Source organism: Centrocercus urophasianus, unplaced genomic scaffold (assembly GCF_019232065.1).
Source record: "Centrocercus urophasianus isolate 14NV4802_14NV808 unplaced genomic scaffold, USGS_Curo_1.0 seq_29, whole genome shotgun sequence".
Taxonomy (NCBI): Eukaryota; Metazoa; Chordata; class Aves; order Galliformes; family Phasianidae; genus Centrocercus; species Centrocercus urophasianus.
Window position 1 is genome coordinate 615,244 of NW_024884855.1, and position 17,039 is coordinate 632,282.

Consider the following 17,039-nt stretch of genomic DNA (forward strand, 5'->3'; position numbering starts at 1 on the left):
TCCCATCCCATCCCATCCCATCCCATCCCATCCCATCCCATCCTATCCCATCCCACTCCATCCCATTCCACCCCACCTCCATGCCCAGTGGAAGCAGCCCTATGAACATCCCCAGGCTCCGTTGGTGCTCCCTTTGGGCTCAGGCGGATTTTGGTGCAGGGCAGAGGCACCCAGGAGGCTGCTGACACCCCTAACCTGGCTGCAATTATATGAGTTTTGAAAATTTTCCTCTAAAAAAAGTAGAAAATTGACTTTTTTTTTTTTTTTTTCCAATAGCATTCTTGGGCTGAAAAAAAATTGGAGCTTTGTCAGTGGGCTTTTTTGGGGGGGGGGTTGACAAGTTTCAGGGTGCAATGAGACCCAGGGCAGGCATGAGGGGATGAGGGAACACCTCCAGCACAGCCCCCCCCCTGCAGCCCAAACATCTCAACTGTGGGCTCCAGCTCCATCGGTCTCCCATGTTGCCATGGCAACTGCTGCATCCCAGCCTTGGCGAAGCTGGGAGACGTCGGCAGGGATGGGAGATGCTGCAGGATGGGATGGGAGATGTAATGGGAAGGGATGGGGGCTTTAATAAGCAGCCTACACCATCTGTAACACCTTGGGGGCTTACAGCCAGCCAGAACACCTCCAGAGCACGCTTCAGATGGATGTTCATTGTTTGCAGCCCTGGAGGTACCGCCATGGAAAGAGACTTTGGCACAAAAGCTCACAGGTGAGGTGGGAGGGCTGCACAGCCCCTCTGCTCAGCTTCCAAATGCACTCCGTAGTCCAGCACAGGTGCAAGCATTTGGGTCAGCCTCACGGCCCACAACTCACTGCCAAAGGCTGGGGCACGGGCAGCACTGCGTCCCACTGCTGGCAGGGGCTCCTCTGCGCCCACCTGGATCCCAGGGCTGAGTGCTGAGGGGGGAGAGCAGCTCTGAGGGAGAGCAGAGCCCGTGCTGGAGGAGGCAGCTCCTGCTGGAGGGTGGGACGGATGTCAGACAGGTCAATGGATGGATGGATGGACGGACAGGTGGATGGACAGGCAGACAGATGGACAGATGGATAGGTGGAGCTCCAGTCAGGGAGAAGGGAATGGAGCAGGGATGGATGCAGAGCAGTCACAGCAGCCCCGAACACCTCCAGGGACAGGTGCACACATACACACACATCTCAGCTCTCTCTCCTGGGGCTGCACCTCCTCGCACAGAGCTTCTTCCTGCTGCCCATCAGCACTCCCCTCACGGAAGCATCCATCACCTCCAGCCTTGCACCTGCCCGGCCGCCCAGCTCCCAGCGCTGGCTAACAGTGAGCTGTGTTCCCCGCATTCCCTCCTTCCAGCTCCTCCGGGCTGGAGAGGTGCAGCTCCCACAGCCCTGTGGGACTGGCCCGGCTGTGCCACAACCCGGGGGCTCCTGAGGAGCCTTTCCCAGGAGCACAGAGCGGGGTGCAGCAGTGCCACACCAGGCACGAGGCAGGGATGGGAGAGATGAGGCCAGGTTGGGTCCGTGGGCTGCGCCTCATATCCAGACAGGCTTCAAAACAGCGAGGTGTTGGCTGATGGGCTGTGCAGGACGAGCACCGCTGTGCGGCCAGGATGGAGGAAGGATGGAGGGCCTGCGCTTCCTGCTGCCCACCCAGCGAAGTCTGCCAGCTACAGCAGCTCAGCCCGGAGCAGCAGCACATGGAGCAGCACAGGACGCAGCCCCCGGCCCCATCCGTGTGCCCAGCAGGGCGCTGGGCTGCGCTCAGGCTCAGGGAGCAGCGGTGCCATCGGCTCGTGGCCCTGCCAGCCCTGGGCTCGGTGCGCCCCAGTTCCAGCAGCTGAAGGAGCTCAGAGCCGATATCTCTACCAGAGCCTCAACTGCTTTAATTACCCACATCTGAGTCATCCCCAGCTCTGCTTTATCAAAGCTCGCAGCCCTGCAGACAAATCGCCCTTTGTGCTCCTCCAGTCCCTGTCCACGGGGAATTGCCAAGTGCCAATTAACCAGCAGCTCCTGCTGCAGCGATGCCGCGGGGAGATGAGATGAAGAGGGGCTGCTGCCCGCCCCGTGGCCTCAGCCTGGGTCGGTGGGGGAGGCGGCAGCTCCAGGATGCTGCAGGTCTGTGCTGTGCCACGTCCCCGTGGAGTCCTGCATCCTCCAGTGCCCCTGGATGGATGGATGTAGCCGGCAGGTGAAGGCAATGCCGTGGCCAGCGTGTGCCTCCAGGGGCAGCGTGTGCTCCTTCACCTCTGCTGGCAGTGCAACGTGAATTGGGCAGCAAGGATGACCTAAAACTGTGCAGATGCTGCTGCAAGCAGCAGAGCGACGGCACAGCTGTGCTGCAGGGTCAGAGCTGGGCAGGGAGCTCTGCTCTGCTCCCTCGGAGCTCTGGGAGGGGCTGGGATACAGCTCTGGTGCTGCACAGGGCTGGGGTAGGAACTGCTTTCTGGGGGGTGAATAATGTAAATATTACAAAAAAACCAACATCATTCCGGCCCAAATCCAATCCCCACATTCAGTGTTTCAATGCCAGGTGGCACCTGCTTGCAGAGCTGCTTCATTCAGCTGAGTTACGGTGGAGAGGGGACGTGAAAGTGGAACATCTGAACGCTGCACTCCGGTTGCTCATTAATTTTGAGTTCTTCCTTGTTGTTTGCACTCATGATGGCACTGGGCATCACCTAAAGCCACAAACCAGGCCTGGTGCACGGGGACATCAGCTTTGCGGGAATAGATAGGATGGAAGGAGACAAGGTGAGAGCTCTGCTTCCCCACAGCCGGCGCAGGGTGGGGAGGGGACACGGCCCTGCAGGGCCCGAAGGAGTTAACAGCGAGTGCCACCTCCTGTATGTTATCTCCTCCATTGAGGCAGCTCCATGCTGGCAGCGGAACAATGCCAAATTCTGATGAGCTCTGGTTTTCCAGCTAGAGGGGAGGCACGGGAGGGTGGGGAATTAATGCTATTCTGCATAATTTTTAATCTAAATTCCATTTCTTTTCTTTTCTTTCTCTAGGAAGCAAACAATCTAGGGGGTTTTGTACTCAATTCCTTGCTTTCATAAGCTAAATGGATTGTTTGCAAGTAGGAGCCAGCTGCAAAGCTGGCAATCTCCAATCGGATCTGCCTTTCTCCTCATTCCAGCCATCCTTAATTCACTCCTCAGCTCCGAGGAGCAGATCCTGGTGGCCCTGGGGCGGTTTGCAGGAAGGACGGCTGAGCTGCAGCTGTTTGTGGCACTGGGCAGCAGGATGGGGCCCTGCAGCTCTCCAGAGAGCAGAGGGGTGCTCAGGAACGGCTGCTGAGCCCATGATGGGATGCCAGCATTTTGGAAATACTGGAGGATGATGTTTTCCCTGCTCTGTGCATCCTGCCGAGCCTCATTAGCCGGGCGTTACAATAAGGACTGAGGATGCTCCCAAAGCACCCAGTGCTGCCCCGTTTCTGTTGTGGTGTCCGAGGCGTGAGGCAGTTTCACGACTGGGAAACTGAGGCACGGCTCCCACTGTGTTTGCAGATGGGGTTCACCTCAGCATCCTTTTCTTTCTCATTTGTTTCAAAGCTGTGTGTGGCTCGCAGGCACGACAGAAGCGCGCTGGAGTGCAGCAAGATGACCTACTTACTGAGCTGCAGGAGCTGCACAGGCCTTGGGTCACAGCAGCTCCTGGGACCCCAAGGGATGGGGACAGCTGGCACACAGAGCCCACAGCTTCTCTCCAGGGGATGCACGGCCCCAGCAGGCAGCCTGGGCAGCTGGGTGGGCACACAGCTGGCAGCAGGGCCAGGGAGCAGGACACGTGAATGCTGGGCTGCCCAGCTTCCAGCCTCCCTCAACTCTCAGCTCCCAGGGGAGCCCATCTCCCTCCTTTTATCTGCATGCCATTTACTGGGGTTCTGTCTTCAGTTCAAAGGCCACAGTAGCATCAGAACATGGAGTCTCGATGTGCTCGAGAGTGAGACAGCAGAGAACCTCTGCCCCCGTGTTTACCTCCTGATTTTTAACCCAGTCCGATGAATCCTCCATGATCACAAGCAGATCATGAATGCACTCCATTAGAAATTATGCTGCAGTTCAGGAGGATTTGTTCCTGGGCGCTGATCCTTCACCACGCTCATTCATCTAACAGGATGCTTCAGAATTTATTATAATGACAAACAGGAGCTGGTGCTCCTGGAGGCTGGAAGCAGCTTTGTGCCCACCTGCACAGACACCCCCTGCAATATCACTGGCCCACAGGCTACCTGGGGGCTGTGACCAGCAGCTAGCAGCTCTGGGATTCAATGCGGAAGGTGCTGTCAGATGTCAGGGAGTCAAAAAGACAACAGAGCAGCTCTTCAGCCTGAGGAGACAAGAAGGAAAAGGAGAGCTGTGAATTTTGTGCATTGCAAAGAAACTCCCTGCAGACCCCTTCCCACCCAAGCTGTCCTATGGTTCTGTGATTCCCCCACGGGGTGTTACCTCCTCTCTTCTGCCCCTCTATTGGTGGTAGGTCCCACCCCACGGCCCCATCCCCAGCTGCACGCAGGGAGAAGCTCTCCAGGTACAGCTGTAACAGTCTCCATCTGGAAATCTGAATTCTCATCCTATTTCCTATTCCCAGATCACACTGGGAGTCGGTATGAAGTTCCTTTTCTCTCCCATGGCGTGGCTCCACCAGTGAACACCACTCAGACCGTGAGGATTTCCAATCTGTGCTCACTTAACCCTCTGAACTTTGCCTGATATCATGGTGTTGCTCATTAGCTGTAACCTGGAAAGCCTGGCTGACATTTCATAAACTCGTTAGCAAGAGATCAGAGGATCAAACACAGTTTCTAGGGACATCTTTTGAGCTGCAGCCATTCCCAGGTGCACAGACCCGGCTCTGTGATTTCCAAACCCACTGTGGACCTGGGAGCAAAAGGGTCCTTTGAAGAGAGCCAGGGCTCACTGCTGTGCTTCCTGCAGCCCCAGGGAGAAGCCCTGCAGCCTGCACTGCCCCAGGAATGGCTCAGTCTGAGCTCTGCCCCGCTGCCAGCTGGGCTGCTCCTCCAGAGCCACACAACCCAACTGACATTTTCTTTTAAAATCCGACCCCTCTGGATAAGCTTCATTCACCACAGGGACACAAAAGGTCCATCTATTCCATAACCATCTCTACTTGCCTGTTTCTCATTTTGAGGATAGAGGAGATGCTGCGCCATGTCCAGCACCGACTGCTTCTGCCAACGCACACTGGGGGTAAAGACAAAGGGAAGGCAGAGTTATTTTGCCATCTAAGCTGTTGAAACTGCTGATGACCCAGCTTTAGGCAGGGCTACGCTCAGTGCCAGCAGCTCTGGCCGCGTGCATCTGTTACTGAACTTCTTTACACAGCTAAATCCTGGGTTTTACAAAGCTTTGTATAAATGGATTTGGATTCTTAAAATATAAGCCTCCAAACAAACAGTAATGACCCGTTGCATAATGGGGTCTGTGGGGCAGTGGGAATACGCACACATCCAGATATGCCAGGTCTGTGCAAGGGCCTTTTGCTCACCAAAGACCACCAATGTGTTTTCCCAGGCACTGAAGGCTTCCCGCGCTGCCCCTCACAGCAGGGCGGACTGCACTGCTCACCTCGTGCTTTGGTCCCCTTTAAATCACACAAATTGACCACAAGACATATTAGAGACATCTCAAGGCAAGACACAAAGCTCAAAATTGCTTTCCTAGCCAACCCCATGCACGGGCAGAGCCTTCAGCCCCTGGAAGTGCTTCCAGCTCCCTGCCCCCACACCCAGCTCCTGCACTCAGCAACAGTTTTCCCTCCAGTGGTTTCCATCAGCCCCAGGATTTCACATCCTGCACGTTCCTCTTTTGATTTCTAAACCTCCTTTCCCTCCAAAGCCTCCCAGAGATGAGCCTCCTATAGGGATAACATCGCTCCCTGCTAACAGCAATTAACACTTGGTAAGAACGTTTCAGCAGACAGCACAACATCCAGCTAAGTTCCTTTGCACTTGGAGCTGGCTCTGATTGCCTGCACTCCGATTTTCTTCCCCTGCAGCCAGGGTTTGGGTGTGCTTCAGGCCAGCATTGCTGATGGAGCTCAGCACAACTCAAGCCAGCTGAATTCCTGGGGACCCTACACAACACAGGTGGGTCCCAGCAATCTTAGCAGCACCTGGAAGTGCTTTATGAGAGCTCAGACAACCACAAAGGAGTAATTTCTGCTGTGGTCACTATAAAACAGCATCTCTTATTAAGGCGACTACATGTGGTTTGCCACGCACACCAAGCAGAGCTTTTCTCCAAGTTGTTGCTTTGAGCCTGCTTGTAAATCCTTCCCTCTGCCACCCTGCAGCTAGGAAATCTGGCTTTAAAAACAAGTTATGACAGGGGAAATTCAAATGCTTTCTAATGGAGACCTAGGCATCTGAGTGCTGGCAGAACTAGAAAGGCAACTCTCGCATCTGTTTTCCTTGTCTGTAGGTAGGATTGTGTCACTTCCTCCCCCAGGATCTGCCCTGGTCCCACTGTTCCAAGGCTGTGGTTCCCTTCCCCTCACCTCTTCCGAACACCTGACTCCACTGCCCTGCAAATTGCCCTTGGCATCCTCCTACATCTCACTCTGGCTTCGCTCTTCGCAGTCAACCAAGCTCACAGACTGCTTTTGTGCCCCCACCTGTGTAAGTTGTCCCCTCCTGTGTTCTTCCTGCACTTTGGTGCAGAAAGAATCCCTTCAAGACACCCAGAGAATGGGCAGAGTGCACAGGGTGGGTGCTGCTGCTGCTGAACACCACCACACAGTATGAGAGCCTGCAGCTGCCCTTAAGGAACTGCTCCTCACGGCGCATCCTCCGAGTGTTCTCTTCACATGCCACAGACAGAGCTGGCACAGCAAAGCTCCAGCAGGCTCAGAACAAGCAGCTGCACTAGCCAAGCCTGCTTTGTTCATTCAGCACCTGATTCCTTCTCATCACAGCCCTGCTCTGCCATCACATCCCCACGGATGGCCGTGTCTCTCCCCATGGCACAGTGCCTAAGTGACGTGGCTCAGCTACAAACTGGATCCCAGGGCAGGAAAATAACCTCCCTCACTGCAGTGCTTCAGCAGTGCAGCAGAGCCAGGGCAGGTACTGGGATCCTGGGCCACAGCAGTGATACAGATACATGGTGATGTATTCAGTGCAGGAGAGGTCACGTGGCTCCTGCTGATGGAGGCATAAGTGCAATTAACCTCAGATGTTACTCTGAAATGTTTATAAACTAGGCAGTGAAGATGCCTTAGCATGAAGTGTCCTTGTGAGACACCGCTTCAGTCAGGTTGGCTCGCAGAGACGTCTGTAAAGCTGACTTTAAGCCATCTGATGGCTAATGGTGGAGCAGGGCACTGCTGGCTGGAGCTGATCTAGCCAAGGATCTGTGCCTCTCCACCTCCCAGCCCTGCGCAACACCCCGCTGCCCCTCCCTTCCACCAGCACCATCCAGAACAAAGAGTATTTTTGTAGAACTGGTTTCAAATGGTTGCACGAGTTCTGGCAGCAGGGCTGATGGCAGAGCAGCTCCTGCCCCGTGGGAGTGCCTCCAGGATGCACGCACACAACAGCAGGCCAAGGTAAACCTACAGCAGGCAGAGGTGCTGTGCTGCAGGTCGCACCCAGACTCCGACAGCAAAACAAAGAGGTGGGGGATGCTGTGCTGCCTCCTGGCCCCACTGACAGCCCTCTCCTAGAACCTCCTCAGCAGTGATCTCTGGGGCTCCTGACGGCTCTCTTCGTTCCTAAATACCACCCCCTGTGCATGGAAACTTTCCCTCTGGGAGGCAGTGGGTTAATTGGCCTGATAATCAGCCTGCTTCACTAATCAGTCCCTGTAGAGGGGTTCTGTTTGTTTTATCAGGCTCATAAATCCAGCGTTTCTGGTGATTTATTCACGAGGCTGATTTCTGATTTTGCTCTCTGGCGTTTATTTTAAACAATTTTTTTTTCTTCACAGCAAACAGAATCTGCTAAGATATTTCTCCTAGGAATTGTATCGACTCAGCAGGTCTATTCCCAACGTGAGCCCTTATCTCAGAGAATTCCCTGCATTTTGGAACCATGCTGCCAAGCCTTACAGACACTCTGAGCCCTTAACAAAGCATACAACTCACTAGCTAGCATCCTGAGTGTGACTTCAGCCTAAGGAACACTGTGATGTGTCAGTACGTTGAAAACAACATGGCTTAAAACAATCATAGAATCATTAAGGCTGGAAAGATAACTAGGACCACTTAGTCCAACCATCCCTCGTGCTTGTGACGTGCCTTCCTTCAGAGGAACACGTTGCCTTTGAGTGGCACCAAACACTGTGGGAGTCCAAACCACAAGTGAATTACAGAGCAGTCAGCTGTCCTGGTTTGGATCACACGCCCTCTGGTAGAGAAATGAGGCAGTGGTGAAAAAGTGCTGTTAAAGTGTTATTGTACCTCACTTACCTGTCCAGCAGGGAGTCGAAGCCAATGACTGCGCTGTCTCGCTCTGCTGCTACCACCAGGCACAAACCATCCATTAAGAGGGAGCACTGAGAGAGAGAAGAGCACAGCCTTGGTTTGCTTTCTGCTTAGATAAGGCTGTAAGCCTCACTGATGAGCTGCTGACAGCAGAGATAACTGCTGTGTGAGGGGAGGAAGGAGAGCAGCAGAGGCTCACGCTGAAGGAGTATCACGTCTGAACTGGCGGTTCACCCCTTCCTATGGCATGCTGTTACTCCTGCTCTCTCCTCTCAGAGTGAAAATAAGCTGGGTCTTGGGTGTGATACTCAGTCACTAATTCTGCTGGAAGCAGGAACGTGGACATAACTGCACATGCCTGAGACACGGCAGCAGAAACACTCCTCACTTGGAGGAGCCCATCGCCCTGCTGGCAAGGGAAAGCAGATGCTGTAAACGTTTGCCTTTGGCTCAGCAGTGCCAGTCCCTGGTGGATGCATGCCAGCTCTGCCCACAGCCATTCATCTCTGACAGGAGGACGTGTTTGCATGGCCAGCAGGGGAGCAGGGCCGTGCTGCCCTGTCCTTCCCACGCACCCCTGGGCTTTGTCCTTCCTGGAGAGATGTGCGCAGGGACGGCATCCTCGGGGGAGCTGCAGGGGGAGAAAGCAGTGCTCAGACTAATTGGATGCTGGATGTAATTGCTATTCTGTACAGATGTACTTCAAAGGGATGCTGTCAGTTTCAAAAATCACAACCTGAAAAGATCTTACCTGCTTTATTATAGGTTGCACCTAAGACACTCATAAGTACCGATGGGCTGGAAACTGAAATGATTTTATTTCTTCACTGGAACCGCTGCATGCTTCTGACAGCCCTTTGTTGATTGCTACTGCCAGTATAAGTAGCTCCCCCCTGTTGATTACTGTCTGCTCCTGACAATGTTTTCTTGCACATTCCCCCTTACTGCTTTGCTCTAGCAAGGTTCCTGGAATGATGGGTTTATCTTATACCAAGCATAAAGAGAAAAACAGCTCTGGGGCGATGCTGCACTGCTGTAAAGCAAAGTACTGGCTCGCCCCAGAAGCAAACCTTGTGCTTACACCCTGTGAGCACTTGCTTAAACCCCATGCTGGACTGCAGTGCAAGTTGTCATCACCAGCGGAACGAGAGATGAAATGAAATCTCTGCCCAGAACTCCAGGGCACCGTCCAAAAAGCAGAAGGGTTATTTAGCATCGTAGAGGAGGATTAATGGAGTGTGATTACAGAAAAGGAAATAGAAACTGTATTTATCGGGAAGAACAAGACAAGATACAACAGCAGAACATACATAACAGCAGCAACTGTGCACTGTGAGGTGAATGGAAGAAAATGTCTGAAGGGGATGTAGCATTCACAGTAAGGTTATGTTTGCACATCACGATGTCAAGTTCAGGTGTCTGTGAGTTAATGGAGATACAGGAACACAAAGTAGGGAGAAGCTGGCAAGGCACACTGCCCAAATTACTTACTAGTGCATAAGAGATCAGATTGCAGTGCTGTGCTGAAGCTGGTTTACTCAGAGCTAGAACAGCACTGCATCAAATGGCTCTTCTTCCACGGGGAAAGAAGCAAAGCGTAAATCCAGACTCCATACCTTTGCTGCCACCCCGTACTTGGCTCTGCTCAGTATCTCTGAGATGCAGTGAGCCTGTGGTGCATCCAGCACAGTGAGGCGCACTCCAGTCACCGTGAAACCTTTGCCAGTGAGCTGATGGAGCAGTTCAACATAAGGGGGGTCTGAGCCCCGGAGGATTATCGCTGGCAGGATGAGGCAGGTGGTTTGGCAGAGGTTACCGAGCGGCCGATCTGATGGGAAAAGATGAAAACACAGCAGATGCTTTACGTCAACCCCCTTGCACTGCTAACCCTCCCCGCCACAAACGTGTAAGCAGGAGACCAGAGGCATTATTATGTCATTTGGGATGTTTGCAGGTGTGGCTGCTCATCCCAAACAGCTGTGTGCCTGTGTGTATCTGGAGATCACCAGGCAGCAGGAGTGACCCCATTCCAGGAGTCAGGCAAGGACAGCTGTTGGTTTGCTATGGGAGGTGTTATTCCACTTACTTTCTCCCAAGCAAAGAAATCTGTTAATCCAGCTGCTTTCATAATCCAAAATGTAATTCTCAGCAACATACATAAGATTTAATGCACTTCATATTTTCCCCACGATAAATCTGTCTGTCCGTTAGGCTTTGTGATCATTATTTGCCAAAAGGAGACGTTTCCTCGTGTGCAAGAGCTACCTCTAGCGTCCAAGAGGAGGCCACGAAGTGAATGATGTGTCTGGCTTGCTGGCAGCACTCACTGTATTGTGCCTGACAGCCCAGGCATCACGTGTGCTTGCTTTTCCAGGACAGTAGCTCTTTGAAAAACATTTTCTGAGACACAAACACATCAGGGCTGTACACCGGTTTCCTTTTCACTCTGCTCAGAAATCTTCAAAGCAAAGAGATTCTCACAAAGCAGGAAATTGAGGGCACATACTTTGAGATTTGCTTCCCAGATTGAGCCATACAGAACCTGCAGAATACTCACGCTATTTCCACAAGCAGCTCTGCAGTGTTATTATTACTCTTGTTTCAGGGTTCATACAGTGGCTTAGGAATGGCAGAAATGTTGCAAGATAGATCTCAGCCCAGCCAACAGTTTAGTCTTAAACCTTCACACAGCCAACCTCTGATGTATCAGTGTGGAGCACAAGAAAAGGAGGAGATATGGCCTTACTCAGGTGAGGATCATTTGCCAGGATCATGAAGTATGTGCAGGGCACAGCCCAGAGCCAACAGAAGGCAATGGAAAGAACCTACTGATAATTCCTCCTTCAGAGGATCCAATTCCAGACACTTTTGCTCCCTGTAAATACCACAGGGATACTTTGCCTGGTCACCACTTTGGTATAAAGGCTTGGGATCAGCCCACAGGATCCCAATGCGGAAGCATCTATATAAGAGTTACATCTCCTGGCATAAAAAGCAGAGCATCACAACCTGCATCGTATTCACACCTATCAAGTACAGTCAGCAGAAAAGAACCAGAGAAACTACCAACATCTGAGGGAGCTGACAGGCCTGCTGCTGAAGTTCTGACTCGAAAACAAACTCAGAGCAGCAGTAATTGGAAGTTCTTTTTAGCTGGCAGACATCCAGCAGCTAGTGGGAACCCAACGAGATCTCAGACCCGTTCCCAAAAGATGGATGCCCACGCTGCCAAAAGCACTCCCTGCACAAACTGCTGCTTATTTACACCCAGAACAAAAGGTCTCCCTGTTGCTCATCACTGCGGTGCCTTGGTCACTCCTGAGCTTTGAATGGACATGCAAACCACTGTGGCGAAACACACAGTAATAGTTCAGCTGTTGCTTATGTTATCTGTGCTGACAGTGCTTTTTCCTCTGCTGGTGACAAGATCAGCACTTCTCATCAGCCCTATGTTTAAACCCATAAAAGCAGTGGTGACAGAAAGGCCCAGCAGGCAAAGAGTTAACTGGCTGAACTCCACCAGAGCTGTTCGTTGTAGCTCAGAGTTGTCGCTCCCTTCTGAAAGGACGTCAATACCAAATCTTGCTGCCACCAGATGGTTTGTCTTGCCATCCAATTAATAACAACAGCCTCAATCTACAACAAGAGTTATGCATTTCCTTACCAAGATCGCGTGGTTGCCCAGAGCCCAGCAAACTGAGCTTCCCTCCTGTGCCACCTTTTATGATTTTGCGCTGCTTGCTGATTTCCACACTGACTATGGGGTCACATTTCAGGTTATAGATCTGCAGGAAGCAAGGGGAGGGGAGGGAGAGAGAGAGAGGCAAGTCATGTGAGCACTGTTACCTAATCAGGAAAGACAGCACTTCTCAAGTATTGATTCAGGCAAGCTGTGAAGGTTTTGTTGGTGTTGTGTGCTCCTGTTGTCTGGAGATAAAAGAACATTTTGCACGCATTCTTTCTTATTGGGACTTAACTAAGTGTGGTATCTTGCATCCAGACATCTTTCTAAGGTCTCCATTCCCAGCTCTTCAAGGCCAGAGACCCAAGGACTCCAAGTCTTTACCCAGTGCCTAAGTAGTGTGTAGCAGCTCCCTTCTGTCATGGAACAAATTGTCACAGCCATGCGTCCCAGGACAGTGCAGTCCTGATAATTCTAGACTGAGTCACAGAGGAAGGATGCCCACATCGTGGAGCTCTTCAAAGGGGGGCCTGCTACTTGATCCCATCCCTTTGTGGGCAAACCTCAGCACTTCAGACTCTCTGATTTTGAGAAGAAGCCGAGCAGAGTGGTCAACTAGTGATTAGCTAGTACAAAACTAGCTGAAGAGGAAAGACTTACCATTTCATTTTAGCCACTGGCAAATTAGGGTACTTCAAAGCAGAGACCAGCATCTACACTGCGTGAAGGGCCAGAAGAGCAGAGCTGGCTGTACAAGTGCTGGTAGGCTTCTCGGCACTGCCAACAATACAGGAGGCAAGAATCTGGGGCTTTATGCCTTCAACAGGCAGGGGAAGATGTGGGCATCCAGCAGCAAACTGTGCCTGTGATTTACAGCAAGGAGAGTCCAATTGGAGACAGCTCTGTCTTTACAGTGCTGTGAGTTGGTACCTCTGTTGGCAGGTTATGTGGGCCAGTACCCTTCTCACACCATGGGGCAGTGCTGCACGCCAGGAGCATGTGCACACATGGGATACGTTCAGCAGCCAGCGAGTTCTTTTATTAGCTGTCTCACTTCATCTCAGTTGCTGAACGCTACGTGTGAAAAGCTGGTAACAATCAGCCTGTGGGTCAGCTATGCCTAAACTATCATGGGTGGTGTTGGTGTTGTTCCCCATGACCTGCTTCCAAAGCGATGCTGGCTCAGTGTAGGAACTTGGCTTCTAAAGCAACAGCCCGGAGCCTTCCTGAATTTATAGCACAGGTCACTGAACAAATGCATCTGAAAAAGCACTTTTCCTCTGAGACTGTCTGGGTCAATACAAAGTTAGCACATCGTGGCAGGGACATCCAGAGGAGAAGGAAATCTCAGCAGCCGGTGAAACACAGCAAGAAAGCATTATCTAAAGTGTAAGAGGAAGGAAATCAAGGGCTGGCAGGACCAAAGCCACGGCTCTGACACAGCAGGAGACCCTTCAGAAAAGGGCAGAATCCTACCTCTTCCTCCTGCAGTGTCTGACACTCGGCGCAGCACAGACCTTCTGGGAAAAACAGCTTCATATCCCGCACAGATATTTGGTAGGATTTGGAGCCTGAGAGACAAATACAATGAGAAGATTCTTTCAGGGCATGAATTAAACATTCTCTGGACTCGCACTCATCCTCCTGAAAGATTGATGGCGTGCAACTTACTGAAGTGATTGCTTTAAAGGCCAGCTGTTCTGTGTAGTAATAGCAAACATTTAAAACCATTATATTTAGAATAATTCCATTGCATTCCATTGCATTCCATTTTTGGTATTTCGATTCTGCTCCATTATCACTCACCTTGTCCTCCACGTAAATAAGGCTCCCTCTATTTCCTAACAGTGTAGTGAAGGGAATCACATTAAGGAGTCAGTAAACACCACCTCTAACCCCCTGTTCTCCCCATGCTCTTGGATCATGTCAGGCTAGTCGTGTGGAACGGAGCTACAGGTTACTAAAACCAGCTGTACTTCATAAGAATAATGTAAGCCCCTACCATGTTGGTAACTCCTGTACAACAGAGCAAAAGAAAGATGAGTATGAGACACTACTGACAGCAGTGCATTGCACCGTTCATCTGTAGTCCTGAAAAGCAGACTGAGACTGGAAGAGGTACGAAGAATGAATGTGAAGGTCAGAGAAGGAGCGGGGAATCATCTGCAGAGTCTGAACTAAAGCCCTCTGCCTGATTAACCCAACGTAACACAAAGCTAAGAAGGAATACAGCGAGGTGAAGAGGTCAGAGAAGGGAAAACTACTTACAGTACATGCACTGGCACAAGAGCAAACAGATACAATCTGTGCATGACTGCATTTAGAATCGAAAACGTATGAAAATTTCCAGCTGAGAAGTTCTTTAACAGCAACCCAAATTCGGGTGAATGCTTATGAGAGGAAATAGATTACAGAACTCAGTGACTTACAGGTCCCTCCTGCTCAGCAGCTGAGTATTTCTCCATAAAGTTACAGTGTTAGAAACCACTGCTCAGAAGGTTTTGAGGTTTGTGAGTGGAAAACGTTTGAGAAGGAAAAGCTATTTCTAAATAACCAGAGTTCAGACAGACTGTCAGCGTGCTGGCATGGATCCACACTCCTGGGATACAAATACACAAAAGGCAAATCTATTCTGAAATATTATCACTTCTGCAAACTATGCATTTAAAAAAAAAATGGTGCCTTACAACTCCTAGAGCACTCAGCCCTGCGTGGGCAGCCATAATTCTAAGATCACATAGCCAGAGTGCTTAACAGTAGTTTACAGCCCTGAGATTGTATATGTCACTGGTGTATAAGTCATGCTGTGTGCTTTATGTACCTCTGTGTCAAACCTTCCCTGTTTAAATCACTGGTGCCATTACAAAGGGGACACAAATGTTCCCAGTGCTACTCTTAGCAACGTTTTACTCTTACTTTTCTCAAGGTGTAATGCTGTATAAGAAGCTCTTTGGCTCGAGAAGAAGCACTGCACAGTGATTTCATAACACACCGGAGAGATGAAGGAATGCAGGGTTATCTCTACAGCTGAGCCTCAGAATATTAGAACAGCTTTACTTGGTTTGACTGTTATCACCAAACCTGGCCTTCATCCTACCAGAACTTCTCTAGTCCCTTCCAGAGGAAACACAGCTGGAGTTTGCTGCACTTCAGCACAATGGCACAGGCTAGAGACCTTCCTCAGCTGGAGCAAAACCAAAGAAACACGGCACTCCCTGCGAGGAAAGAAGCTTCCACTGTCCCCCAGATGACCACTTGTGCACTGATGACGTTTCCTGCTTAACTTGGACACAAATATTTCTTCCTCTTTGGAGGACAAACTCTAGGAGATGCGAGGCATTAAGGGTCCTTAAGGACAGGCTCCTCCTTGGCGTAGCAGCTGGATCAGATTCATGGGTTTGAGTTGCTGTGTGCATAAGCTACAGCTGCAACCGTTTTCCTTGAATGTGTGCAATTAAGGCTTTGTGAGCCACGCGCAGAGCTGGGATGCTAATGCACAGTCTGGTCTCTGCAGGCAGGTGGGAGCCAACCAGCTCAGTTCTGTGCCTGGCCCAGTCGTGGAAGGAAGCAGGGATCTGAAGGGAATCTCTCAGAAAACATCTTCCTTAACACACAGCTCTCTGTAACCTCCGAGTGAGAGACAGGCTGAGAGTCAGCTTCCCTTGCTGATGTAAACTAATCTGTAGAAGAATTATGCTAGGGAAGCTCCAGGTGTTGCGTGGGTATATTAAGTTGGGGTATATATTACCCATAACTGATGAGTTCTCATTCTCAAGGCAACCCAGGAAGACAATCCATTAATCTTAAGAGCAAAAGAAGCAGGGGTATAGTGGAAAAGTACTGGCTGAGAAGCCTTGAGCATCTCTTATGTAGGTAGACCTGCCCTTCTGTCACTCCCACAAATGAGAACCTATGAGTAATTGTGGTGGGAGATCTCTCTCGGTTTAGTCTTGGTCCTAAGGATTATGACTGTATCTGACAAAAAGTAGCTCTACATCAAGGAGTTGATTCTCTTCCCACAACTACATGTGGTGGGCTCTTGATTGCGAGTTCTCCTCGGAAAACCACAATATGGACAAAAAGAGGGAGTACAATACAGAGTGTAATAGAGAGCACCAATTAATCCAATGGATCTTGACAGGAAAGTTCTTTTGGAAACCAAAAGCATCCAGTCTCTGCTAGCTCAACTGTTTTTATGGAAATTATTGATTGCGTTATTTTTATACTCCTTTAACTACATCCAGCACAATATTGAGAAAAACAAACTACTAACGAGCTGTCAATTAATAACACTTAATGCCTTATGAATTTTTGAATGACATCCTTCCTCCTCCTTATCCAAACAGCCCAGACCCCCCATTATGATATCCTTGGTTCTCTTCAGCAGTCCTTCTCATTCTGCCATCCTTCACCTGTACTCTCAGCTGTTTCCCGTTCCAATCATGGCAGCATCCTCGTTCCTCCTGCTGCTGGTGGAGGAACTGTGGCTGGTTCAGCATTAAGGATGCTGACTAGCTGACGTGCCAGCTGGCAAGAGCCTCTCAGAATGGAAAACAGCTGAGTTTACCTGCTCTCCTCAGTGGGAGTAATTTTTGATCGCCTCCCTCTAGCCAGCCATTAATGTTTTGAGACATTACAGGAACTTGGTATCCTGGAGTCTTTTACCCCTCTGTGAGAGACGGCTAGCGAGTTATATAGTTACCAGGAAGAGGGTCAGAAGCATGGAGACAAATGGGTTCTTGGGGATAAGTACAAAATAACCAAGCTAAAATCACAAAATGACCGAGCGGAGAAGAGATTAAAAGAAATCTGTTCTGATGGAAGACAGATCTGGGGCTGTTCTGAGAAGATAACTTTTTGATATATCTTCTGGGACAATATTTCATAGCACGAGATGTACTCAGGTCAGCCACCAAAAACACAATCAAAA

The 17,039-nt window shown here is 50.6% G+C and overlaps 1 protein-coding gene across 1 annotated transcript in view; it reads right to left on the minus strand.

The window, feature by feature from the left end:
* Nucleotides 1-4,164: 4,164 nt before the first annotated feature.
* The window catches only part of DNAAF8 (dynein axonemal assembly factor 8), an 83,565-nt gene continuing 70,690 nt past the window's right edge, over nucleotides 4,165-17,039 (minus strand). The window contains exons 27-32 of the mRNA XM_042828163.1: nucleotides 13,586-13,680; nucleotides 12,092-12,212; nucleotides 10,044-10,255; nucleotides 8,413-8,498; nucleotides 5,117-5,186; nucleotides 4,165-4,311 (exon numbers count right to left, since the gene is read on the minus strand). Coding sequence (XP_042684097.1) covers nucleotides 4,234-4,311; nucleotides 5,117-5,186; nucleotides 8,413-8,498; nucleotides 10,044-10,255; nucleotides 12,092-12,212; nucleotides 13,586-13,680 — 662 coding nt within the window. The 3' untranslated portion in view covers nucleotides 4,165-4,233. The remainder of the gene's footprint in view (nucleotides 4,312-5,116; nucleotides 5,187-8,412; nucleotides 8,499-10,043; nucleotides 10,256-12,091; nucleotides 12,213-13,585; nucleotides 13,681-17,039) is intronic.